This window comes from Astyanax mexicanus, chromosome 1 (genome assembly GCF_023375975.1).
Source record: "Astyanax mexicanus isolate ESR-SI-001 chromosome 1, AstMex3_surface, whole genome shotgun sequence".
NCBI classification, from domain to species: domain Eukaryota; kingdom Metazoa; phylum Chordata; class Actinopteri; order Characiformes; family Acestrorhamphidae; genus Astyanax; species Astyanax mexicanus.
This window is the reverse complement of record NC_064408.1, coordinates 113,646,568-113,674,011: the sequence shown is the minus strand read 5'-3', so window position 1 is coordinate 113,674,011 and position 27,444 is coordinate 113,646,568. Positions and strand designations below refer to the sequence as shown.

General features: G+C 39.4%; 1 protein-coding gene across 25 annotated transcripts in view; it reads left to right on the top strand.

Annotated features, from left to right (window-relative positions):
* The window catches only part of rims2a (regulating synaptic membrane exocytosis 2a), a 314,788-nt gene that overhangs the window by 57,624 nt on the left and 229,720 nt on the right, over nucleotides 1–27,444 (top strand). For 23 of the 25 annotated variants that reach the window (XM_049467467.1, XM_022668728.2, XM_049467487.1 and 20 more), the window contains one exon: nucleotides 9,622–9,911. In XM_049467467.1, the coding sequence (XP_049323424.1) occupies nucleotides 9,622–9,911 (290 nt within the window). Of the gene's footprint in view, nucleotides 1–9,621; nucleotides 9,912–22,724; nucleotides 23,470–27,444 lie in introns of those variants that run through there. The other 2 variants (XM_022668736.2, XM_022668743.2) reach the window with 2 other exon arrangements.

Below are 27,444 nucleotides of genomic sequence, written 5' to 3'. Positions count from 1 at the left end.
TGATGATCTCATGCTCCCTGAACCCTGAACTCTTTCACAATTCCAGCACCATGAATCCTGGTATTTTCATCTTGGAATATGGTCGTGCATCAGGGAAGATAAAATCCATTGATGGAATAACCTGCTCTATATTCAGTATATTCAGATAGTCAGCTGACCTCATTCTTTCAGCACATACTGTTGCTGAACTTAAACCTGCAGACCAACTGCAGCATCAACCCCACATCATTTACATACTTAAATCCAGGTGCAGACTTTTTTTTGGCCAGGCAGAGTAGATGACCTGGTATATAGCAGTTTAACAGTGACTCTTTCAGGAAAGTGGCCTGGCACAGACATGCTGTCACTGTTTTTTCTAACAAATGATTGATTCCTTGTTTGATTACAGCACCATCACTGTCAGTGGTCTATGTAAGATTTCCAGAATATCAAAGCTTCTTCCTCTTCCTCTTCTTTTTCTTATACTTATTATTAGAATTATTATTAAAAATCTAGCTGAAGCCAAGCAGGTTCTGATTGTCAGGGTAGTTGAAATGAATACATAATGAATATATAATGGTAAGTTAGCTGTAGGGGTGGGCGATATGGCCCTAAAATAATATCGCGATATTTCATGGTATTTTTGCGATAACGATACTTTTGCCGAACTTTTGACAAAACACTATTTTTTCTGATTTTTTAAAGAATATACTACTGCACAATACTAATAATTATGCTTTAATAATGCAATAATAATGACATTGGACAGATATAATCTATCTCTAGTAGATATATTATGGGAAATAAGAACAGTGTACATTTTTCTTTTGGTAAAAACAGCAAAAATGTTGTACCCTGATGTGATAATTAGAGGTGGGTGATATGGCACCATATTTCAGGGTTTAATATCGTTTACGATATTCAAAAATGTTGGCGATATTATCGTGTATGAAATGATATGGCACACCCCTAGTTAGCTGGTTAAACAGCTCTTGACCTGCAAAGTGTACAGTTACATTTACGTACATTCTGTTGTTTGTCCATGCTTGATCTTACTGGTTGTTTAGCTTCATCACTGCTTTGTGGTTTTTTTAGTCAATATGTAATAATGTAGTATTACCAGGTCTGCAGTATTTGCAGAGTTTTAAAACAAGTGCTATTGTATTTAATAAAATGACGAGCTCTGAGTATTTTAATTCCCATCCCTTTTCTAAAGACATAAAAGTTTCTGATGATTCAACTCTAACTAACTGATCAGTGCTGTCTGTCTGAAATTGTATTGCACTCACTGCTGTGCTTTCAGTGTCCCATTACTCTGAGTACTGTCTTTTGTTTGCAGTGTAATTTTATATCCACAAGAGGGAGCTATATGACTAATAAATGCTGAAAGCTCTGTATAATGAGTCCTGGTATTAAAAGACATTTAACCAGCATTCATTCATAGCAGAAAGTGCTACGATGCTTGAGTTATCTTAGTAAAGCGATTACAGATATTTAGCAACCAAATAAGGAAAAATATCAATACAATCTATGAATTTATGAGCTAAAACAGTTTCTACCAGACCAGTATGATCTGGTTAGAGACTAAAACTGAAAAAAAAAAGAGATCAAAAGGAAAATACAGTTTTGAGATTTGCTTAGTAACTTTCTATAGAGCATACAGAGCATATCTACAGTATCAGCAGCTTTGGAAGTTTGTACTTTGTTGGTGACGTAAATATGCAGGTAATGACTGTTAATGCAGTGCTCACCGTTTTTCCTTCTCCTATTCCTTACGTTTCCTTTTTCTCTCTCTCTCTCTCTCTCTCTCTCTCTCTCTCTCTCTCTCTCTCTCTCTCTCTCTCTCTCTCTCTGTGTGTGTGTGTGTGTGTGTGTGTGTGTGTGTGTGTGTGGTGCTGTCCATTATCAGAGTCTATTTTTGGACTCAAGTTCAATGACTATGAAATGTGCAGACTCAGGAAGAGGTGGCTGTGCAGGAGAGGAGGAGTAGGGGAAAAAGGGGGAGTGGAGGGAGGAAAAGAATAAGGGTAGTAACCTGGTAGTCCTGAATCTATTTCTCCAGCTTTCAGATCCAGATGAGTTTTCTTGATTTTAGTCAAAAATAATGCAAAACAACAGATAATGTAATTAATTTTTAATAATATTATATCTTTAAATAGACTGAACACACTGTTTATCTATTACATTAACACCACCGACAGTGTCATGAGTACAGATTAGGGATCTTTGGAGGAATGAATTCACAGTTTTAGGACTTAAATCAATATTAGGCAGGTGGTGTTAATGTTTTTGCAATTTTTTGCACTATAAAGTGCACTTAAAATCCTTTAATTGTCCCAAAAATCGTCAGTGCGCCTTATAATACAGTGCACCTTATGTTTGAATTGTACTAGTCAGGTTGTAAAGAGCAGTAGTTCTCCAGCACCAGGGCTGGAGCAGTATTAGCATTAACCGCTAACGGCTATTACTCCGTTTAGAGGTGAGTATTATCAGCCTGCAGCCTGCTGCCAACAGTGCTAGAGCATCATTAGCATTACCCACTAACCATGCTAGCTCTTTTACTGTTCAGGGACAAGAATTATCGGCCTGTACCCTGCTGCTAACCCTGGCTAGCACTGCTGGAGAAATATTATCATTATCTGCTAACCACGCTAGCTCTTTCTCTGTTCAGAGGGGAGTATTATCGGCCTGTTGACTGCTGCTAACCTTGGCTAGCACTGCTGGAGAAACATTATCATTATCTGCTAACCACGCTAGCTCTTTCTCTGTTCAGAGGGGAGTATTATCGGCCTGTTGACTGCTGCTAACCTTGGCTAGCACTGCTGGAGAAACATTAGCATTATCCACTAACCACACAAGCTCTTTCACTGTTTAGAGGGGAGTATTATCAGCCTGTAGCCTGCAGCTAACCCTAGCTAGCGCTGTTGGAGCAGCATTAGCATTAGCCGCTAACCCTGCTAAGCACTAGTTATCGCTTTTGCCGTTCAGAGGTGACTATATTGGCCTGTTGCCTGCGTGTTTACTGTGTTAAAACAAGCTTCGTGGGAGGAAACGCTAGCTAATATCATCCTGGCTTACCAGAGCACTCAGGGTTCCTCAGTGTAGCACTAGCAGTTAGCGGCTAAGACTAATACTCCAGCCTTAGTGCTGGAGAAATTCAGGAAACTAAGCTTACTGTAAATAAAGGAAGCGCTTTACTCACCCAAATAAACAGTTTTCCGGAGAGAAATTTGTGTAGATTTACATCCAACTCTTGTTTGACTTTAAAATAAAGTCTTTTTTGTTACAGTTTTGATTACTTAGCTTAACTTTACATAACTTAGTTAGCTACTCTCCAAGTGTCCCTTAAAATGCGCCTTATATATGAAAATAGACGAATATTGATAGTGCACTTTATGAAAATTGGGTATGGTATGTATATAAACGGTTTCTGCTTAAGACATTGACAGTGGACAGTTCATGGACAATTCTCAGTGGACATACTGTTGGCCTTTCTCGTATCAATGGTGCAAAAAGATGTTTTATAAAGGACCTTAACCCTATTTGGAATATTTGGGATGTGCTGGAGAAGGCTTTGTGCAGTGGTCAGACTCTAACATCATCAATGCTGCAAGATCTTAGTGAAAAATTAATGCAACACTGGATTGAAATAAATCAAAACCCACAGTGAATGTTTGCCGCAATCAAAGCTTAAGGCGGTCCACTGAAATATTAGAGTGTGTGACCTTTTTGTGGTCAGGCAGTGTATATAGAACAGCAAATTTATACCAAGAACACTGTTTTTTTTTACCTTTAGCCCAGGTTAAAACAATCAGGCCATGATAGCCACATAGCTTCCATGCATTCAGCCCTACTCCTTCATCAAATGAAGAAAATCGAGGGTCATGTTAGAACACCGTGGTCCCATCACTCCCTGTTTTGGAAGCTCCGGGAGTGATCAGAGAACTACCCCAGTTCATCTCATGGCTCGTGAATGCTAATGTCCCATTAGATATTCAGGATGGGGAGCGAGAGAGTGCCCAGTGGTTCCTGGGCTCCGAGCGTGTTTAATTACCCCTGGCAGATAGTGATGGAGAGGAGCACCGATGCTGACTCTCTGCTAATTGCGATCGGGGGCTGGGTAAATAGGTCAGAGCTGACGTGCTGGGCCCTGGCAGGGGCTGAAAGAACAGGGATATGTCCAGGAGAGGGTGGAGAGATTGGGCTAATGAAGGCTAGGGATGCCAGAGGAGCCTCAGGGTGCTGTGATGACTGTGCTGTGACCCTCAGGGAGCAGAAAGTGACTGTCTTTTGGCCCAAGGGGGCAGAAAATGACCTTGTTTTGGGGGGTGGGGTGGTTATGAATGGAAATGTACAGTTACACCAGTGTTCCCTTTAGATGGTGTGGTGATTAGGAGTGAGACGTGTCGTATTGTACGCAGTAATATTGGCAACATTTCTGACACACTAAAAAAACTACATATCGTGATATCGCATATTTATTGAGAGCAGTCTGTTTTGTAATTGTTTTAACATATGAACTGTATTTGCTTTTGATTTTTTGCAGTTTATATACATGCAGTCAATATGCTACATTTTGGTTTTGTGGTAGATTTTAGTAGTTATATTAGCTTATTTTTGTTAAATTTGTTTTATTTGTTACACTATTATTATTTTATACAATATCAGAGTCACGATAGGGTACCCATATGTTAAGAACTATTTATATTTATCCTTAGTAAAAATATTTTAATTTATTCTGTTGCAGTAGTATATTCTTGAGTTAAATTGTAAAAAAAATCATGTTTTTGCAATGTTTTGTCATATAGCTGAGAATATCCTTACTGAGAATACTGCAAAAAATACCCTGGTTTATTTACTATCCACAGCTCTGGGAAAAAAATGAAGAAACCACTTCAGTTTCTGAATCAGTTTCTCTGATTTTGCTATTTATATGTAAATGTTTGAGTAAAATGAATGATGTTGTTTTATTCTATGGACTATGGACTATAGACAACATTTCTCCCAAATTCCAAATAAAAATAGTGTCGTTTAGAGCATTTATTTGCAGAAACCTGTTTTTTAATCAAAGTTTCCATGCATCTTGGCATGTTCTCCTCCACCAGTCTTACACACTGCTTTTTGAATGTGCAAATCCACATTCAATGCATAAGGCACATATCCAGCAGATCAGTGCAGTTTTCTTTAGCTTTTATGGGATGTGCCATCAATATGAGGGCTTGCTCACTAATCCTCTGTTCATATCATGACAACTTAAAGAATGCTTTAGATGTTTAAATGTGTTTTTTCCTGGTTAAAAGTTTCTTTGCATTGGTGAAAAATCTTGGGTAGGGTTTTATTTTTACATCACATTAACATCAAATGTTAACAGTCCATAAGCTGTGAATTCAATCCTATAGAGCAGGTGTTCAACCCTAGTGAACACCCAGAGCAATTGGCAACCACCTCATCCCCCAGGTAGCATATGGGCATTAGGTGCCATGCTCAAGGGCATCTCAACTGTGAATGTTGGGTTGTTTTTTTTGCACTTCTGCTCCTGGAAGCTTTTGGCCAGGGTGTCAAATCTGCCCACACTGGGTTGGTGTGGCTGCAGGTTTTCATTCCAACCACCGAATAAACACATGATTTCAGGTGTGCTGATGGTTGGTTAGAATGAAAATATGCAGCCACACCAGGCCAATATGGACCGCTTTTACGCAGTGCTGTTGTGATGCCATAGAGAACCTGAAGGCTTTCATACTCATCCATATCTCACCTTGGCCATTTTTGGCAACTTGATTTGAACAGGAAATGCCTCCAGTGGAACCATATGGAGAAAATGTGAAGTTTAATTTCTTTCCAACAACTCCTACTTGATCCTTCTTGGTGCATACTTCAAATGATGAATCATTGGCGTAGGAACCGGGGGGGATTTTTTGGGGGGGACAAATCCACCTGTTTCTGATATTGGGTGGGACCCACTGTGTAAATGGGTAATCTCTTAGCGCCAATCACGGAGCTGGTTCAGGGAGAAAGTTCCGCCTCTCAGCAGAAACAGCCAGTCAGCTCGCTGGTTTTGTGGAGCGCGGAGGAGAGTGGGGAACCGCACCCCCCTACTAGCTGGGGAGGATTTTTTAAGTTTTTTTTTTATTTAGCAGCGGGGTGCAGCGAGCTGACGTTAAAACATATCTGGATATACGGTGATTTTTCAAAAAAAAAGGTAACGGGGTAATTCTGATTGCTGGTTAAAAATACACTAATCAAAACCCACAGATCAAACCCACTGTGAGTTTTATAAAATACAGTTTATGATAGTCATTGTGACTTGTAGACTAGGATTGCAGGATTACTGTAAACTATAATGAAGGAATGTTTTTTTGCTAGCCTAACTAGATAGATAGAAGCTGAATGTAGTAGCCAGAATTTAGTACAGTACTTTTTGATGGTAGTTTAAAGCAGGTTCTTAACCCTGATTAGATCCCTAAAATTGTGTGTTTTTCACAGGATTCATCTGATCAGCTAATAAACAATCATTTATTGAGTTTACCTGTTAAAATCCCTTAGCCCCTTAGATTTACTAATGGAATATATCTGGTCCTTTAGTAAAAGCTCATGAAACTAACAGACTAGGAGGGTTTGAGTTATCTAATGTTTATATTAACATCTGCCAAAAATCTCTATGAAACATAAGGTTACATTCTTTTACGTAAAAGACCACCATCATAAGTACTTTTAATCGAAAAAATATATATAATAATAATAATAATAATAATAATAATAATAATAATAATAATCACATCTGTTATATTATTTTAAACATTAGGTGATACCTCATCAGTTTTTTTCATATATGTATTTAATTCAGACATTGCATGCATATTTTTTTAACAACAGTAAATGTAAAGTGGAGTAACATGTTTAGGTTGTAAAGTGACCTTTACTTGGATGTAACTAATAAACAGAAGTACAGAAAAAAGGTTTATTTGTGATAAAAAATTTCGCAATAAGGTGGGCTTTGATTTATATTAGCAAATGTGTCCCCCCCAATATCAAACCCGCTCCTACACCCCTGATTTGAGGCACTGAACCATCCAATATTACAATAATCCAACTCACCCAGAACCAAGGTGCCAACAATTCTTTTCATCACTTCCTTTGTAAGGAATGGTCTACATCTTCTAACTAACGCAAGAGCACAACTCATTTTAGTCACTATTTTGTTAAGTTGTTTTGCCCAGGACAGTCGGCTGTTTGAAGTTACATCCTGTAACTTTGTTTCCTTTACCTGTTCAATGGGTATTTTATGCTTTAAGAAATGCTTGGAACCAAATAAAATACTTTTAGTTTTAGATAAATTAAGGACCAGTTTATCATTTGTCAATTTCCTACTAGTGTTTTTGCAGATGCATACACTGTTGTGTCGTCTGCATACATTACAACTTTTGCATCATTTACAGCTAAAGGAAGGTCATTGGTGAAGATAGAAAACATTAATGGGCCCAAACAACTTCCTTGTGGCACCCCACACTCTACCATTACACCATCTGAAAAACTCCCATTACTCTTACCATGTCTCTCATTCCTCAGGCAGCTGCTAAGGGGCTATTTTGCTATGCAGATGTTAACATTACATGACATGAATGAAAGCTAATGGTGGAAATAGATGGCGTTGATTTCATTCATAAGCTTGCTTTCTTTCATTCATCGTTGGCTGTGTTAGTGTTCCTGAAAGAAGCTCTTTCATTTCTCTCCCCCTCAGTTCATCCGCTTACGATTTCTCCTGGTGTCTCTCACGTTGGCCAGACTAGTCTCTTTTTGCCAAAATGACAGGGACAGTCTGCAGTGCCATATGCCACTGCATACAGAGAGAAAAAGATAGAGAGGGAGAGAGAGGGAGAGAGAAAGGCAAGGAGTTACTTAAAATAGCATCTGATGAGGAATACTGTCAAACAACAATATGCTGGAAGTTTCTCAGAGAAACAGCTGATATATTATCATTTCTTGCTTTATGTCAGTGATTACAAAGCTCAAACAGAGCTCTAAATTCTACTTTCTGTCTTTTACAATACTTCTTAGATAGGCATTATTTGCTGGGCTTTGGTGCCTAATGTGATAATGAGGCTTTGCTCACCATGCCGTGTACATGGCAGTTAAATGTGAGTTCATAACTGGTCTGTGTAAAAAAGAGGCGTGGCATAAAACAGAAATGGACAGCTTTGAGACAACCGTTTTGTAGCATTTGTTAAAATGTTTTTAATAATGAACACATTAGTATAGGTAGAATATTGCTGTGAAAATAATTTTTCAGCAATATCACAGTGCAACCTGTGGCCTTGTTCAGCCATTTAATTAAAAACAAGCCTTCTAATATTATTGGAATAGTGACAATATCGCAAGTAGTTATAAGCTCTGTTACGTTATTATCCCGCTACTGAAACGATCTGACTCTTCAGACAGAATCGTATTGCTCTGAATACATTAACCCCTTAAAATGCCTTGTCCCGTATACAGGGTGTAGGTGAGACACAATCCCTTTTTTCTGCAGTAAAATAACTTACTTACACTCTGAAAATTTGAGGGCTTTGAAATCTCCTACAGGACACTCGGAGAAGCTGCCTGTTTACTCTCTACTCCACTTAATAATTACAGATCAGTAACGGAAATCAACCCAAATTCTGCATATTTGAAAATAGACATAAAAACTAGACAAACATCACAATACTAAAAGTTTGGAGGACATGAACTGTTTGTATTCAGGAAAGAGCCAATTTTGTGATTTTATTCATTATTTTTTGACATTAGCAGATTTACTTTAATACTTTTTTATATTTTCTATTGCAATTACAATTATAGTTTTCAGTAACAGTCATTATCAAACATAAAATCTTTGAATGTAATGCTTGAATAGAAATCCTCAAGATTTAGTGTTTTTTTTTTAAATTAAAAAAATCCTGGTTGTTCCAAGTCATTATGTGGCGAGCCACAAAAAAAAAAAAGAAATGGGATGAAGTGCTACAAACTAGTAGCTCTCCGGTCCAGAGGGTTGTTCAACCCAATTGCAGAACATTTAAATTTAAAGCAGGTAAACCCAAGAAGAAATCTCTCACGCGGGTTCGAACCCGTGTCGCGGTCTAGGATCGTGGTCCAATACACTACCGCTATCCCGGATAGTGAATTGGGACATGGCCGGGAAAAACGTCCTTATAAGGAGATAGGGAGCCCAAGAACGGGCGTAAAAACGAGACCTGGCGGAAACTAAAGTCACACAGAGCGCGACAGAGACAAGGGAAGAATGTAAACAAAAGCTCTCCAGAGAAGCTTTTAATTATTTATTTATTTTCATTATCGTTCATTATAGTTTAAACAACCTCACAGGCCAGATGTTTCATGCTGGCAAGCCACGTCTGGCCCGTGGGCCGCCTATTGCCAACCCCTGGGGTAAAATTCCCAAATTGGAAATTAAAATATTAGATTGACTGTGTTGTTCACACTGATGTTGTTCACACTGCCACACAAATTTCACATTCTACACAAAAAGATTACACTTTAACCTGCTGTGTAAATGTAGCCTATGCCATTTCAATTCACCCTGTCATGAAGACCTGATCATTCTCAGCTCAGCGTCTAATTTTCTTCTTCCTCCCCTCCTTTTCTTGCTCTCAGGTAATGTGGGTATGCAACTTGTGCCGAAAACAACAAGAAATCCTCACCAAGTCCGGGGCCTGGTTCTACAGTGGGTCAGGGGCCGCACTGCCCCCAGGAGTGAGTGACCCCCGAGGGGTCTCGCGCAGGCGCCACGAGGAGGCTCCTCAGGAGAAGAAAGCCAAACTGCAGGAGGCCCCGCTCCTCTACCAGGGGCCGTCAGGGGACCGTAGCAGGGCCGCAGGCCTCTCCCGACAGCACTCTCTCGACAACGGCTCGGGGCTGAAGCCCGACGGCTTACTGGCCGACAGGTGAGTGGCGACTGGCTGTTATAATTTTTTTGATATCTTATAATGCTTGGCTGAGATGGAGAGTTGTGATAAGCTTGATGGACTTACAGCAGTTCTATTTGGAGTCTATATGGTCAAAGTATTTAGGTGTTTAGAAGTGTGTGAATGCACTTAGCACTGGTGGTACAATACTGGGGTTTAAGTACTGTATATGTGCAAGCTGGTAGTTAGTAACAGTAGCAAGTAGCATTGGTTTACATTGACTCAGTTTGTAAAGTTGTATTTTTGATTGGTTAAATAGATGGATAAATGGATGAATGGAGGCAGATTTATTTCAATACTGATACTAATTTTACACTGACAGGCCATGTGTCACAGTACAGAAACTAGTATAGTGTCCCATGACTTATGTCATGACCAATTAAAGCTAAAGAACACTATACTGACTTGTGGGATGTATGTGTGGAGCCCTCTGTATTAAGTGTGGATGTGCTTGTCTGCTCACATGGACAGTTCTAGCCAGATACGACCAGTGATGGTATAGTTACTTTGAAAAAGTAATCCGATTACTGATTACTGATTACTCCTTTAAAAAGTAACTTAGTTACTTTATGGATTACTTGATTTTAAAAGTAACTAAGGTGCTTTACAAGTTACTTTATTAGTTACTTTCAGCAGCTGCAGACACCACCTCCCGCCGCCTTAACATAAACATTATAACCAGTTTTGCCAATACTCCCTTTATTGTAAAATGCATTTTTAACAGCAACAATTTATCTCTATTAAGTTAAACTATTTCCTAAAAAAATAATTTTTTTTTATAAAAATAAAAAAAAATTAACTTAACATAATTTTTTTTATAAAAAATAAAATATGGTCTTTCTTGATTTTACTAAACATAAATACTTGTTTTTATAAAAAATATATAAAATAAAGAAAGTCTTTCTTGACCTGACATATTTAACACTGTAAAACTGAACACTGACCCTGTTGTTCTCTGCAGAGCAGCAAAGAGTGGTTTTATAAAACAGAACCGTGTATATGGTCTAGACCAGGGATCACATATTTGCAGACTGCGGTCCGGGTCCAGACCCAGACGTTGTCCAATACGGACCCATACCGGACCCAACTACTGAGAAGGATTTAATTCTGACAGTGTTCATTTAAAGCACCGGAACTTTTCTTGTCTTTACGGTATGTGCGCTCTGCGCCACAGTGAACTTCCAATCACGTGTGGTGTAAAATCTTTAAATGCTCTCCTCTGCCAATCAAATTTGTGGCAGACCGCTGCCCTGGCTAGTGATTTGCGACGTGGCCGCAAAAAAAACACCTTTATAAAGAGATAGGGAGCCGAGAACTGGCGAAAAACAAAAACGGGCGGACACTAAAGACACGCCGAGCGCGAGAGAGGGAGACAGGGGAGAAAGCGAGACGCGTGTGATTGGGGAAGAGCGGAGGGGGAATGGGTAAGGGAGCGGTGTGTGTGTGTGTGTGTGTGTGTGTGTGGAGGAGATGAGGTGGAGAGAGAGAGAGAGTAACGCACAGTGACTTGGAGAAGTAACTTTAATCTGATTACTGGATTGGAAATAGTAACGCGTTAGATTACTCGTTACTGAAAAAAAGGGTCAGATCAAAGTAACGCGTTACTAAGTAACGCGTTACTGACATCACTGGATACGATAATAATGTCCACCCACTGCACTGTACACTGTGGGTGGTAATGTCTTCTATGATGTATATGATGTATTCCACTCGACACTGTGGATAGAGGAATGTTAAATGCCCACCCAGCTTCAGAAATGTAATGTTCCATCCATCTGGAACCCACTTTTAAACCTCACTCCATCTCTGATAATTCACGATGCCTTGCCATGAGCACTTTGGCCAGTGTTTAGCCTCACTCATTCAAGATATCGCCTCACAACCTATGCAGACAGGTGTGGGCATTTCAAAGCCGTCCACTGAGGTAACACTTTATGGTCAGTTTGCATACTGCTGTCCCATGACTTTTGGACTACCCACCTCCACGTGTTTACATAAGTGTTTACATAGGATCTCCGGTGGATTTGGCATTTTATAGAGACTCTAAGACTAGGTCAGTGGCTGAATTGCACTTAGCACTTAGGGCATTACACATGTTGTAAAGGACCATATGACATTGCAAAGACTATTATTTGTGTAAAAATGATTTTATTTTAAAACATTTTTGTTGTCTGTCTTGCTGCCTTGCAGTGCTGTTAGCCAATCAGAGGTGATATGTTTGCATGTATGAATGTTCATGAGCAAGAGCTGAAATCCTATCGTTCTCTCCACTACCTCTCCTCCACCAGACTAAAGCATGGTTAAACTGGATCACTGGAGCACTGCTTTTTCACAAAAGACTGCTCACATGGCATTCATTTATACTAAAAAAACACAACTAAACGTTTTAAAATGAATAAAAAAATGATGGAATGAGACCTTTAAGCTTAGTCTTTGACTGTACAGCAATTTGAATGGAGATTTTAACTGGAAAGTAATATATAATCTTGAACTAATATATCATGAACACTGGCCTATAGTGTATTTAGACCTCTCTGCAGGTCTGCAATTCTATTTCTGACCAGACGAGGGCTCTTTTTCGTGTCTCTCTGCGGACTGCGGTCTCTTTCTCTCTCGCTCTCTCTTCCTATCTCTCTCTCTCGCTCCCTCAGCGCTGTGTGTGAAGTGCCCTGACAGTAATTCCACTGGTCCTGATTAGATTCCTTCATGCAAACAGATGTCTGCACCCTTGTAGCCGGGCCACCTGCTGCGTGTCATGTTGATCCTGTGTTCTTGTGCGTCCACGGGAGGCAGGGGATTGTGGGCAGTGTGTCGTGCAGAACGCCGCAGGGAAGGGCAGGTGATCTCACCTGGACTTGGCTGGTGTGTGGAGTGTGTGTGTGTGTCAGAGAGAGAGACAGTAAGAGAGAGAAAGAGAGAGTTTTACAGCATGTATACAGCTCTGGAAAAAAATAAGAGAGAACTTAAAAACGATAAGTTTCTTTGATTTTACCAAATTGAAACTGAACTGCTTGAATTTTTGCACCAGGAGTGGCGTAAAGTTATCCAAAAGCAGTGTGTAAGACTGGTGGAGGAGAACATGCCAAGATGCATAAAAACTGTAATTAAAAACAGGGTTATTCCACCAAATATAGATTTTTTAACTCTTAAAACTTTTTGAATGTGAACTTGTTTTCTTTGCATTATTTGAGGTTTGAAAGCTCTTTTTTGTTATTTCAGTCATTTCTCATTTTCTGTAAATAAATGCTCTGAATGACCATAATTTTATTTGGAATTTGGGAGAAATGTGGTCTGTAGTTTATAGAATAAAACAACAATGTTCATTTTACTCAAACAGAGAAACCGATTTAGAAACTAAAGTGGTCTCTTAATTTTTTCCAGAGCTGTTTATTTCAGCAACTTGTCACCACTGCGTTCGTATAAAAAAAGTGAAGTTTTTCACTATTTATTTCAGTAAAGGAGAGGCTGACTAGAGTGCGACTTACTCCATGAGATGCTCACCAGCATGCCCCATTGTTAATTATAGTAGACTAGACAGGGAGATCGGTTATTATTAAACATTTTTCCTTTTCTTCTTTAGTGTTGCAATGTTAATTAACATAATTCTGAATGGATTTCATTCATTTAAAGAGCCTGAAAATGTTTTAAAAAGCTCAGTTTTAAGGCTCTACTTACTAAGAAAAATGTCAGGTTTAAATCGGGCTCGGGCTCACAAAAGACACATAAGTTTATAGGGCAGATCGGGTCATGCTCGGGCAGAAAGTGCATGGGCTCGGACTGGGTCGGGCTAGAGTTTTTAGGCCCTATCTAAGCTCTATAATTGGTCCAGTCCACATTGCTTTTAGCTGCTGATTGTATATCTTTCAGCTTTCAGTCCAGAAATAGGCAGCTGCTCAGTGGATGCTATGGTTGTGAGGATGCTTGGTGGCTGCTATGGTATACTGTGCAGTTAATATAGGGTTGTTAGGTGGCAGACTAGGTTTTGATGCTATTCTGCAAGTATTTTATTGCGTTTAGTGATTACAAAAGTGTGTAAGTAAGGTCAGGATGTTGAATGACCCCCACCCACCTCATTTTCAAGTACCCAACTCATCCCATTCCAAAGGGCACAGTTTCACTGGTGCACAGCTCATTGTAGGAGGATTTATACCTGTTTATTGTCACTAAACAAGCTGTGTGTGTGTATTTGCACATCTTTGTCAGCAATACGTACAACTTATAGTAGTTAAATGCATTCAATAGAAGGGGAGTCCACAAACCTTTGGAGTTAGAGAGTAATAGATAGAAAGATTATAACTGGTGGGTTCCACCTGGCCCACTGCAGCTGACCAACTCAGCACAACTGGTGGGCTTTAAGCTGCTTATACCAAGGCAGCCCCACCAGCTTGGGATCAGAATGACTGTTGTAAAAATGAGAACACACACATATACATACACCCTTGCACATATATACATGTACACATACAGGGCCGTGAGGCAAATGTTAGTGCTGTTCTTTTAGATTACGGAGGCTGGCCTCATGAATTATAAATAAAAGCTCTCTGTAGTAGATCTGCATATAGTTCTTTGTGTTGGCATGCGCCCGCCGCTGAAACGCTTCTCCTCAGCAGAAAGGTGAGAGGTTTAAGGCGAGTGTACCATATGGCTCTGAAACACTGCCTGCCTTCATCAGAGCCCGCTCGCTCGCTCGCTCCAGCATTATGTAACAGGATGCATTAGAGCGCTGTAGCCTTCACTCCACTGGACTCCACAGCTCCTTTAAAGGCAGCATGAGTGAACTCAGTCTCTCAGTATACAAAAGCTCATCTAACACCATTTACCAGTGTAAACAGTTTAAATGAGTTATATATTCAAGTACCGTATTTATCGCACTATAAGGCACACTTAAAATCCATTCATTTCCCCTAAATTCATCAGTTATACAGGAGTTTCAGTGAAGTATCTCCAGCACCAGGGCTGGAGCAGTATTAGCATTAGCCACTAATCGTGCTAAGCTCTAGCTCTTTCGCCATTCAGAGGTGAGTATTATTGGCCTGTAGCCTGCTGCTAACTCTGGCTAGCACTGCTGGAGCAGCATTAGCATTACCTGCTAACCACACTAAGCGTAAGCTCTTTCGCCGTTTAGAGCCGAGTATATTGGACTGTTGCCTGTGCGTTTACCATGTTAAAACACGCTATGTGGGACAAACATGTGGGAGCTAATATCGCTCTGGCTTAAAGGAACACTCAGGGATCCTAAGTGTAGAGCTGTCGTGCGGCAATTATTAGTGCTTATGCTTAGTGGAAATCTGGAAATCTTAGCTTGCTGTAAATAAATGGAAGCGCTTTACTCACCCAAATAAACAGTTTTCAAGAGAGAAATATGTGTAAATTAACATCCAGCGCTCATCTGAAAATGTTCTTTTTTTTTTTTTAAGAATAACAATTACAGAATTTGCTTACTTAGCCCAGCTTTACTTTAGTTACCCCACCCCCCCGCCCCAATTAAGTGTTCAGCAGAAAGTTGTGTTCAAAATCATGACGTCCAATTATCTGCCTAATCAACTTCTGCCCTGCCCCTAAACCCATACATCACCCAGTGGCCCTCCCAAACTACTTCTCCCATTTTTTGGAATTTAAAAAAAATTGAGTTAGAGTGGAGTTAGCTAAAATCAGGGGGGTTATTTACACTTTTATAAAAAAAAAAAACAGATTTGATCAGTCAGCATTTTGCCTCTTGGATTCGATTGGTGGGTAAAAAATGTATTTGTACATTTGGACATTATGTGTATCAAAATTGTCTATTATGTATTGACTAATACAGTATAATACATATCTGACTGTTCATACAGCATACTGAAGCCAACAATAAAGCCCTAATTTCTATATCATACAGTTATTTTATTTAGCATCATCTACAGCTCTGTTGATCTGTCCGAACACACCCAAAACGTCATCTGTAAAGCCTGCCATTCGGTATATGTAACGGTAGACGAGAAGTGTACTGTTACAGTAACTGTATATGCTGTTTTTTATGGCTGAAATGTATATGTGTATAACGGTAGAGCATTAAGAGGAGTAAGTGATGTGCTCGCTGTGTGTTTTCCTGCTCTAAATCCATTGGGCTCTCCGGTCCTGCCGCCTGTATCTGCAGCAGCAGATCTGAATGCTGACTGACTCCAGTTCAGTTAATGCTCTGCTGAACGAGCAGCTGCCAGGACCGGACGAGGCCCGTCGGAACGGGTCCGGGAAAAGCCTGCTGCTGATGAATCCAGCTGCGGCCGCCTAAGCGCTGAAAAAGCGTGTTCATTAATCTTAAAGAATGTTTAAATTAACTCCCAATCTCCTCTACTGAAAAAGCGCTGACAGCCTATTTATATCCTGGAATAACGTGGGAAGGGGCCCTAATTTGTCTTGGTCTCCGAGGTGTCATTCGAGTGAACACACGGATATGGGATACGGGCGGAGTGTGTGTGTCTGCATAGAGAAAGAAAGAAGGAGGGAGGGAGGGATGGAGGGAGGGAGGGAGGGAGGAGTGGGAGAGAAGCGCTGTTGGATGAAACAACATTAATTGTGCTGGGATTCGAATTTAATTACGGCTGTGGCGTTTTCTCAAGGTTTCACACTTTTTGTTTTCACTGCCACCTCCTCCTCCTCTTTCTCCTCCTCCTCTTTCTCCTCCTCCCACCATCAGTACAATGCTTTAGATTAGTCTTATCACTGCAAAACTCAACATGGCAGCCAGCAAGCGGAGCTGGTTTTAGTGAGAGCTGACAAAAACTGCTGCTTTTATTTATCACTCTATATTAAAATTCACTAATATTGGATTTTTAGCATTATTTATTGTTGATACTGTCATGCACAACCCTTATGTTGTCTTATTTTTTCAGTTTTTTGGCTTTATTTAATCTGGTAGTTTTATATAGGTAGCTTTATATTGTTAGGTCATAACAGGGCTGAATATGGAGTCAAATTAGGGTCTTTAATGGTGACGAGAAAATAAAACTATTACACAAAAAGTCTCCATAAGTTACAAGAAATTATCCAATGTAGCAATCAAAGAAGAGAACATTAAGACAAGCACATTAATCAGTCACATTTAAAATACAAATCAGTTTTACGAACATTATTTTAAATAAATACAGCTCTGGAAAAAAATGTGAGACTTTAATAATATAATATATATAATATAATAATAATGATTTTCTTTGATTTTACCAAAGTTAAAACCTCTGGAATATAATCAAGAGGAAGATGGATGATCACAAGCCATCAAACCAAGCTGAACTGCTTGAATTTTTGCACCAGGATTGACATAAAGTTATCCAAAAGCAGTGTGTAAGACTGGTGGAGGAGAACATGCCAAGATGCATGAAAACTGTGATTAAAAACCAGGATTATTCCACCAAATATTGATTTCTGAACTCTAAAAACTGTATGAATATGAACTTTTTTTTTAATTATTATTATTTGCGGTCTAAGAGCTCTGCATCTTTTTTTGTTATTTCAGCCATTTCTATTTTTTTTGCGAATAAATGCTCTATAAATGACAATCATTTTATTTGGAATTTGAGTGAAATGTTGTCTGTAGTTTATAAAATAAAATAAAGTTCTTTTTACTCAAGCATATACCTATAAATAGGAAAATCTGAGAAACTAAAGTGGTCTCTTAATTTCTTTTTAGCTGAATTTTAAATAAATATATCTTATGTAGAGAGTGAAACATATCAATCCATATACTTACATTTTTTAAAATGTCATATGGTTCAATAGAGATGTGTGGAAATGGTCATGTACTATTAGAAAATGGTTTAGAATATTACGCTACCCTTAAGTAAATAGATAAATATTTTCTCCCATATCATAGTAATGATATTGAATTAATAGCTTTTAGAAAATTGTACATGGTAAATCCGTTTCATAATTTTTTTTACATTTTTACACATGTAAAATAAGGTGCATTTGGTGCATCCTTAGATCAAGATAATCGTCCTGACAAAATACAAAAACATATTTCCCCAGATAATAGTTTCCTTTTATTCAGTCATGTGAGTCACCTTCACAATAAAAACATAGTGGGTTGTGTGTGACAGGGTGGTAATTTCATCTTAAAATAGCCCCAGTTCTCAGTGTGATGCCAATTAATTTGAAATATAATTTAATTTGTATTAATAATGCAAGAAATGTAACAAAAAACTGTTTTCCCTGTGTTTTGCGTGATGAGGAGACGAGCTCAGTAATCAATCAAATTTTTACAAATGTTTTACAAACATTTTTTTTATAAATATTGTGAATAAATATATCTTGTGTAGAGAGGGACACATATCAATGCATATATTTGGTAAGATTTTAGATTTTAAATAGATTTCATATAGTCCAGTAGGGACATGTGGAAATAGTCATGTACTATTAGAAAATGGTTCAGAATGTTATGATAGCCTTAAAAAAAATAGTATTTTCGGTACCACTTTAAAATAAGGCCCATTTATAAAGGGTTTATAAATATTGTTTTAAGGAATTTATTAATGTTTTTTAATTAGGTTATAGATATTTTACAAACCATTAATAAGCAGCTATAACACATAAATAAAAAGGACAGCAGTGGCCTGTCGTGTTTTCCGAATAATGATTCCACATTCATTTATACTGTTAGACCTCAGATATTTCTTGATGCTTCTCTTACTTTATCTTTTCTATTAGTCATCATTAAAACATATCTGTTATTAACTGGTATTAACTTTAACTACCCAGATTAATCAAATCCAATAATAATGACATCTTATTTTATGTATATTAACATAAAATAACATTAAATAACTGAACTGACTTTCTATATTATTTTATTACATATATTAATACTGACTGATAAAGGTTAAAGGTTTAAAGGTTTATAAAATATTTACAACCTAATTATTAACGAATTACAAACTCCCTCGTATACTTTAAGAGTTTATAAATCCTGTATAAAGGAATCTTATTTTAAAGTGGTCCTGTTTTTTTCTCATATATTATGGTAATGATATTAAATTAATAGCTTTTGGATAATATTCATTATCCAAAATTATTAGTCTAAAAATGACAAAAAATCATTTTGGTATGTGGCCGAATTGAAATTGACAAACAATGTCTGCTGGCATTATAAAAATGTTGTTTCATGTTAAATAACATTTAATTTGTAGTTTTGTAAACTGCCATATTTTAGGCTATTCAGTTTATGTAAAGTGTCAAAATTAATAAAATAATAATAATCATAATAAAAAAAAATCTTTCGGTATTCAGCCTTTGGCCAAACATAGTTTAGTTGTCTCTCTTCTACAGTAGCTTCATTTTAAAGGTAAAAATGGTTCTCCTTTTATACCATTTTAAAGATACTCATTGTAACGCAGTACCTGCAGTTTATTATAACAGCAGTTTGTTTGGTTCACACTTCTGCGGTATAATACATTTGTATAGGTTCAGACTGCAGACCATATTTCACAGCAGTGCCTCACAGTTTCAGCCTAAGCCTCCATCACGCCGTGGTCTGTGCTGCAGCTGATGGAGCTGATGGAGCTGATGGTATGACAGAAGCGGAGCTGAAACAGGGTGCTGCTGTTTGTGTGAAATGCTGAGGCGGCGGAGTGTTTGTTGGTGCGTGTGGTCGGGCGTCTTGAGAAATGCTAGTGCTTTAAATGGTTGGGGGATGGGGGCGGCGCAGAGCTTAAGCTGCACCTGCACAGTCGGGGGATGCATTTACTAATATTAAATACCCACCTGTCTCTCCATGCAGCAATTAAAGTGTGATATTTAAAACACTTATAAACCTAGAACTGCAGGAGCTACCACTGGAAGAGGGGGAGAGGTACTGATCAAAGTCAATGCATTTGGCCAAAGTAAGTGAAGAATAGAAATAGATAGAAAAAAATGAGGTCATTTTAGATTATGTAATAATGCAAGAGGATTATAATGACATACATTATAGTTAAAACAACATTATGTTGCAATTTTACCTTAAAATCTTACCAGAAATACATTGAGGGTGACCCTCATTTACAAAGCAGCCGAGCATTTACAGTTTAACCCTTTCAGACCTTGCAACCATTACAATGGACATCACATTTTTTAAAGACTGTTTCACATAGCAATGATTGAGACATATTGTTAATCTGTAAAGACCATAAATCAGCCAATAAAAAGCTTATAAGACAATTAAACAGTAGCTTAGCCCCTCCCACTGCACTGTAAAAAACAGCACTCAACTCAGACATTATGGCAAGGCAGTGAGGCAATTTTACAAATTTTATGTTATTTATAAACCTTTTTATTATGATTATAATTGTTTTTTAAATAAAAAAGTATATCAATGTCAAATGTCAAATACAATGTTAAGCACAGGCGTCCAATAAAAAAGCAATTAAATATTTTGTTAATTGGGTTTATTTTTTCCATAGAGTTTATATCAGAATATAAGAGTCTTAATTCTTAAAAATTAAGTTTTAAAAGTTCAGTAATTAATATTTTGTGGAATAAGCCTTGTTTTTAATCACAGTTTTCATGCATCTTGGCCTGTTCTTCTCCATCAGTCTTGCACACTGCTTTTGGATAATTTTATGCCACTCCTGGTGCAAAAATTCAAGCAGTTCAGTTTGGTTTGATGGCTTGCGATCATTCATCTTCCTCCTGATTATATTCCGGAGATTTTAATTTGATAAAAACTAAAAACTAAAGAAACTCATCATTTTTAAGCGGTCTCTTATTTTTTGTATACATTAAATACTTCTGTGAGCTTGTCTTCTGAGTTTAAATTGAGTTAATTATAATGTTTTTAATCTCGTTTTGTGCCATTTTAGACCCCAAACACACCGTGTTCCCGTGTGCTTGTTTTTCTTCTACCTTAAAGGTACACAGTTAAACCTTAAGGGCCGTGCTGTACCTTTGAGGGTACACCTGCACTGTTTGTACTGATTGTTCTTAAAGGGACAGTTCAGTGAAAAGTCAAATAAACAGGACTTATTGTTGACCCCAGGTTCAGTCCACTGGTCAAAATATGCTTAATATATTGATTGTAAAAGGTTCAGTAAGGTCAGGATGTTAGATGGTCCCTAGTATTGGATGGAGCACCACCGTTCCAGAGAACACAGTTCCACTGCTCCACAACTCAGTGCTGGGGCTTTATAAGCCTCTATTGTCTACACTTGGCATTAGGGCCTAGGGATGGTCCCAATAGGTTTATGTTGGTTCATGTTCTATTTAATGCCCTGTTTACATTTTGCATTAACTTTAGCATCATGGGTGATGAGATTACAAATGTTTCTGAAAATGCATAGCAATTCACATCTGCAATTTTAAATATTTAGGGTTCTAAACATTATGAAAGCTTGGTGTATCTCTTGATCCTAGTCTCTACAAACTAGCAATGGCTATTTTGAAGTAAACAACAAAGCACTTTTGTAAGTCCCTCTGGATAAGGGCTGCTTAGTATTGTAAATTTAAGTCTGCTAAATACCGAGATATACTGCTAAATACTGAGATGCTTTAGGGTTCACGCTACAAAAATGTTGTGGAATTATGTGTCTCTAATCACCTCTTGATTTGGTTTGATTGTTTTACAGCACGTCTTCAACAAATAGTCTACCCAGTTCACACCTGTACCTATGATCGGGGTCTAAAATGGCAGGTGTGAATCACTCAGGACACATGTTCATGCCAAGAGCATAGGGTAGAATCTGTGCATTGTCATTTATGCATTTTGTAGAAAACTACCAGAAAACCCTCATCCTTTCAAGTAGTACAATTTTGGTTTACCACCCTGCTACAAAATCAGCTGATCATCCAGAAATATCTCATTCCTCATAGTTGTGGATCTGGGAGGGTGGAGGAAAGAAGAGAAAAAGAGAAAGAAAGTGAAAAAGAGAGGGATGAAGACAGGGAGAGATGCTGGACTGGGACTTTGGTTCTTAGAAGTATATAAGTAAATACGCTTAAATGGGCACCGAGTGGTCCAGAGAGCTACAGGAACCCCGAGGGAGCACACTTGGCCTGGCTACCTCTGGGTGGGTAGATGGCGCTATCCCTCCCCACCTCACTCCAAAGGGTGATGTCGCTCAGCACAAGGCATCTGTGAGCTGATGTATCAGAACTGAGTCGCTGCACTTTTCTCCAAGTGCGCTGTTATGATAATCAGCAATGCTGCATCAGCAATAGTTTGAAAAGAGGTGGAGTCCGACTTCACATATATCAGGGGAGGCATGTGCTAGTCTTCACCCTCCTGGTGTTGGGGCATGACTAGCGATAGGGGGAGTCCTAAGGAGTGGGATGGGTAGTTGGCTGAGTAAATTGGGGAGAAAATAGGGAAAAATTTTGAATAAAAAAATATATCATTTGAAAAAGTCTTGTTTTTTTTTTCTCAACAATTCACTTTGACCCGAACGAATTACCTCAAATGATTTGAGTAGTCTTAAATTATTAGGGGTAACATTCTAACTTTTTAGGATCACAGTGTGATTTGTTACTTTGCTATATTGTCATTATCACGCCACAATGATGGCCTATGTAAAAGACCAATTTCTTGGGCTCTATTTTTTTTCTGTTTGAGAAATCCCTCAGAAAACCCCTGTGTGCACTGGGGTGGGTTTTAGTGTGAGAATGAATACAGACTCCCGCCCCCCTCCTGTAGAATAACCCTTCTCAGTCCTTTATCACTCCATCCATCCCTCTTTCCTCCTCCTCCTCCTTCCTTCTCATCCCACTGTCCTCCTCCTCCTCCTCTTTCTCTTCTTTTTCTAGTTCCTGTTCCTTCTTCACTGCTGGAGCGCCTCACGCTCACTCTGGTGCGCTTTTCCTCAGTTAGCAGCAGGCTAGCTTACCAACAAACAGCGGCTGCGAGGAGAAGGAGGGAAGGAAGGAGGGAATTAAATAAATAAATAAATAATAAAAGCCCTGACGCCAGCAGAAACATCTCACTCCTCGTGGTTGTGGATCTGGGAGGGCGGAGAAAAGAAGAGAAAAGGAGGGAGAAGGAGAGAAAGAGGTGGATTAAAAAAAAAGAGGGAGAGATGCTTTGGATGTTAATGTTCGCTTATTGGCTTCGTATTTTTTTCTGAAGCGTTTTAAAGCATTTTTAAAGCCTTTTCGCCCATTTTTCCTCAGTTTTTCAGCTGTTTTTAACGCGTTTTTTTTTTCTCGCCAATTCCTCGCTTCGACCCGGGACCGCGATGCCTGGAGCAGCCCGGCGCGGCCAGCGGTGCTGCGGGAGCCCGGCAGGAGCAGCGGGGCGCGGGGCTGCGCTCCTCCTCCTCCTCCTTCTTTCCTGGAGGTAGTCGCTCGCCTGGCTCGGTGGATGGAGCTCAGTCGGGAGGAGATGATGGAGCTCAATCTCCGCTGAGAGGAGGAGAAGCTGAAAAGGGGGAGCGGAGAGGAGTGGGGGAAAACGAGAGAGGAAATAAGCGAACACAGCGATGCAGTTCGAGACGCTGCGTCAGTTTTGTAGCTCGGTGTTGTCCCATTTTAACGGGGCTTTCACTGCGCCCCAGAACATTCTGCAGACCGAGCTGCTGGAGCAGGCGCTCGGCAACATCGGGTAAGAGCGAGCGCGCGGGCGGGCGGGCTGGAGAGAAGGAAGGAAGGAAGGAAGGAAGGCTGGCTGTTACATGCATGCATGGGTGTTTGCGTGCGTGCGTAATGCTGTATAAATGTGTGTATGTGCGCCGCGCGCGCGTGTATCGATCAGTAGGCTATAGGAGAGAGATAGGTGCTGCTGGCTGGATGCAGTTAATGCAGTTCAGATGCGTTTGGCTTTCTGACGGAGCAGTGCGGCACTGGAGCCCAGAGAGAGAGAGAGAGAGAGAGGGAAATGCTACAAAGCTCTCTCTCTCTCTCTGTGCCGCATGAGTGTACGCATGTCTATGCGCCCGCCTCTGTACTCCATGGAAGAACATCCTCACGAGCCTAGCTGGGTTCTCCTCGCGCCTGCTGGGTGGGTTCTCTTATGCAAGACTGATGATGTACAGTAGCAACAAAACCACATGAATGTCATTCAGTGCATGCAGAACCTCAGGTTCCAGCCTTATTGTACTCTTAAATAATGAGAGTGCTACAAAGGTTTTTTTTTTTTTTTTTTTTACCAAGTAAGAGGTTGTGGAAGAAACACTTTTAGATCAGTAGGAATGAGAGGCATATGCAGCTCTAGAAAAAAAAAAAGACCACCTAAAAATAATGAGTTTTGAATTTTTGCATCAGGAGTGGCATAAAGTTATCCCAAAGCAGTGTGTATGACTGGTGGAGGAGGACATGCCACGATGCATGAAAACTATGATTACAAACCAGGGTTATTCCACCAAATATTGATTTACAAGCTCTTAAACTTTATGAACATGAACTTGTTTTCTTTGCATTATTTGAGGTCTGAAAGCTCGGCATCTTTTTTTGTCAGCCATTTCTCATTTTCTGCAAAAAAAAAAAAAAAAAATCAATGTTCATTTTACTCAAACATATACCTGTAAATAGCAAAGTCAGAGAACTTCATGAAGCATTTGTGGTTCAAATGAAATGTTAATAAGCAGGAGCTTTTCTTTTGCTTAGCACATAGTCTGTTTATGGATGAAGTCCTGCCTTTCAACACAGAGTCAATCTGCTCACTGGTAACAATGCAAGAAAAGGATGGTTAAAATGGTTAAAAATGGGAAAGGCCCTAAAGCAAATAATTGTGGTTGGTGGATTGCCATGTCAGTCAACTGTGGAGCAACGGTGGCAACTTCTCCTTCAAAAGCATCTTTACATTTGCGCACAAGCTGTGCAGGGCTAGGATAATAACACTTCTGAGCCAACTTATCCTTAACATGTGCTTGATTACCAAAAGTCTGTCTGCCTCCCTCTGTGTAAATTTCACTCACACATGGTCTTCTGTGGCTTTTTGTTTTCTTCATGTGGCTCTAATTTAATATAGCATTGTTAAAACCCTATTGTGGCATGTGTCTCCACTTCCTTTATCTGTCGTTTCTTTTTTTTGTTTTTTCAATTCTGTAGCAGCAAGGGCAGTAGTTGACTGGCAATTAAAAATAAGTTAAAAAGTCAGGAACTGAAAAACAAAACAAAACATTGCACATGAGGTTTTGTTTAGACTGTGTTTTTGCTTATAGGCTGTATATTATTGCAGTCAACCATGAGGTTGGGTTCCTCTTTTGAGACTTAAGCCCTATCTGGACAGGATTAGTTTTTAGGGGGACCTCCAAATTATTCCACACTTCTACACATACTACGTGAAAAAACTCTTGCATCCGGACTGCAATTGCAAAAACAGGAGGACCAGTGAGTTTTTTGGCTTTCTCGGTCACATGACATCATTGCATTCAGTAGCTCCTCCATTTTCACTCGCTGTGGTGTTTACGTGGATTTCCGTGGAAACGCACAACCAAAGTGTAATTACGGCGTTGCAGTGGACAAATAGCTATTTGAAAATTAAGAGATGTGCATCTGGACGGGACTAAAATTACCAGAGGACCACGGAGTTCAGGGAAAAACTGTAGGTAATTCAGCCTGTAATTTTCTCAGAGGACTTCTGAGAAAAAACAAATACATGGTCGTTCCGGACAGGAATAAAATCACAGAGGACCCCCCCAAAAAGAGAAAATTACCCCAGAACCCCCTGAGAAACTAATCCTGTCCGGATAGGGCTTTATTTTATTTTTTATTTTCTCAGACCAAAATCTCTATAAAGCTGCATTTTGAAAACGTTCAAAAAACAAAGAAAACACTTCTTTGTCTTAATATTTTATTTTATGTAGTTTTGAAGGAGTTATATTGGTTCATTCATCATGAACACAATATAAGGTACAATTGCTAGATTCACATCATGTCAAAAAGTGGAAAAAAGCAAAAAGGAGCGAGATTTGCACCCTGTGATGGGTCAGATTTCTCAGATTGTTTAAAACAAGAAAGGATATGATGTGTGTTGTTGCCTCAGTGTGTGCATCAGTGTGTCAGCAAATGACTGGGGAAAGCCTGAGAGTGCAGTAATGTGGGCAGCATAGATTTGTGTAATGTGTATAGAAGCATAGCCACAAGCAGCAGTTAGAAGGTTTGTGCTCATGCAGTTAAAAGCTCTAGAGCCCCTCAGTGCCCACCGCTTCTCAGCTCCATTCCCTCTGAGGTTTCAGGCTCGGTAAATGGCCGGAGCCTTTCAGTGGCGGGCCGTGCTGGAAGGCCCTGCGGGTTCAAGCCGTGTAGGCTGAGTGGTATGCTTTTTGTCCGGTGGGGGAAGAGAAGCTCAGAGCCGCTTCTATAAAATACAAGGACTTTTGTGTGCTTAACAATCCCAACACACTGAAGTTAGCACAAGCTTTTCACAGGAGGACGTTCTGCGCTGATGGAAGTTCTCTGGCTCATTCTTTCACTTTTATCCTTATCCTCAGTATGCCTGCGAGCTTCTTCTGCTCTTCTGAGGGTGAAGCTCTCTTTTATAGTAGGAACGTGTAGAGGATGGGTTTAGGGACCACTGGACTGTTGAGTGATTTTAATATACCCTTAAAAATAAGGAGTGCCATAGATGAACCATGTTTACTGATTTGCTGATGACACTTTTGACCCAGTTGTTTAGAGCCAGTCTAAACAATTTGAGAGTCTTATTGGAATGAAATGCGGTTTGGCATCATGGTCTCTGATCCACTGCAGGTCAAGTTGATTCTGAATATGGAGGAGCATGGAACACTTACAAACTGGCCAAGCCCAGTAGTTTAGCATGGTTAGCTAACCATACCACAGAACTGTTTAATAAGAGAGCTTATGCAGCATTCTATTTAAATCCTGTTTATTTACAGTACTGTACAGTACTGTAATGGTAGAGTCTGTGGAGGTTTAACTCTTTCAGTTGGCATTTGTGAAGTTTATATAGAAGCATATCCGTTATGATGTTATGCTGGCGTGCTAATGCTGTGGGAAGCAGCCGGTATGCTAGTATCGTAGTATCAGTGTTGAACAGGGCCTTTGGCCAGTATACTAAAGTTGTGTTAGTGATATTGGATGAGGCTGATCACCGGAATGCAGAATTAGATATTGCTTTTGATTATATCAAAAGATGCCATCAAGCTGCCGGCGTTAGAGGGAGCAAAATTGGCCCTGCTCCCTCTGGGTGGGTAGATGGCGCTCTTTCCCCACATCACTCCTATGGTGATGTCTGCAGCACGGGGCGTCTGTGAGCTGATGTACCGGAGCCGAGCCGCTGTGCTTTCCTCCGAGCGTGCTGGCTGCTCGGTAATGCTGCATCAGCAAGCAGCTCGAAAAGAAGCGGTGGCTGACTTCACATGTGTCGGAGGAAGCATGTGTTAGTCTTCACCCTCCTGGTGTGTTGAGGTATCACTAGTGATAGGGGGAGTCCTAATGAATGGGTTGGGTAATTGGCTGTGTAAATTGGGGAGAAAATGGGAAAAATAAGAAATAAAATTATTTTATATCAAAAGATGACTTCTGGTAAAGTAGATATTTTACAACCACAGTGTTGCTGAAATATCTAGATTTAAAAGTGAATTTAATTGAATTTAATTGAATCTTTAATGGTCAG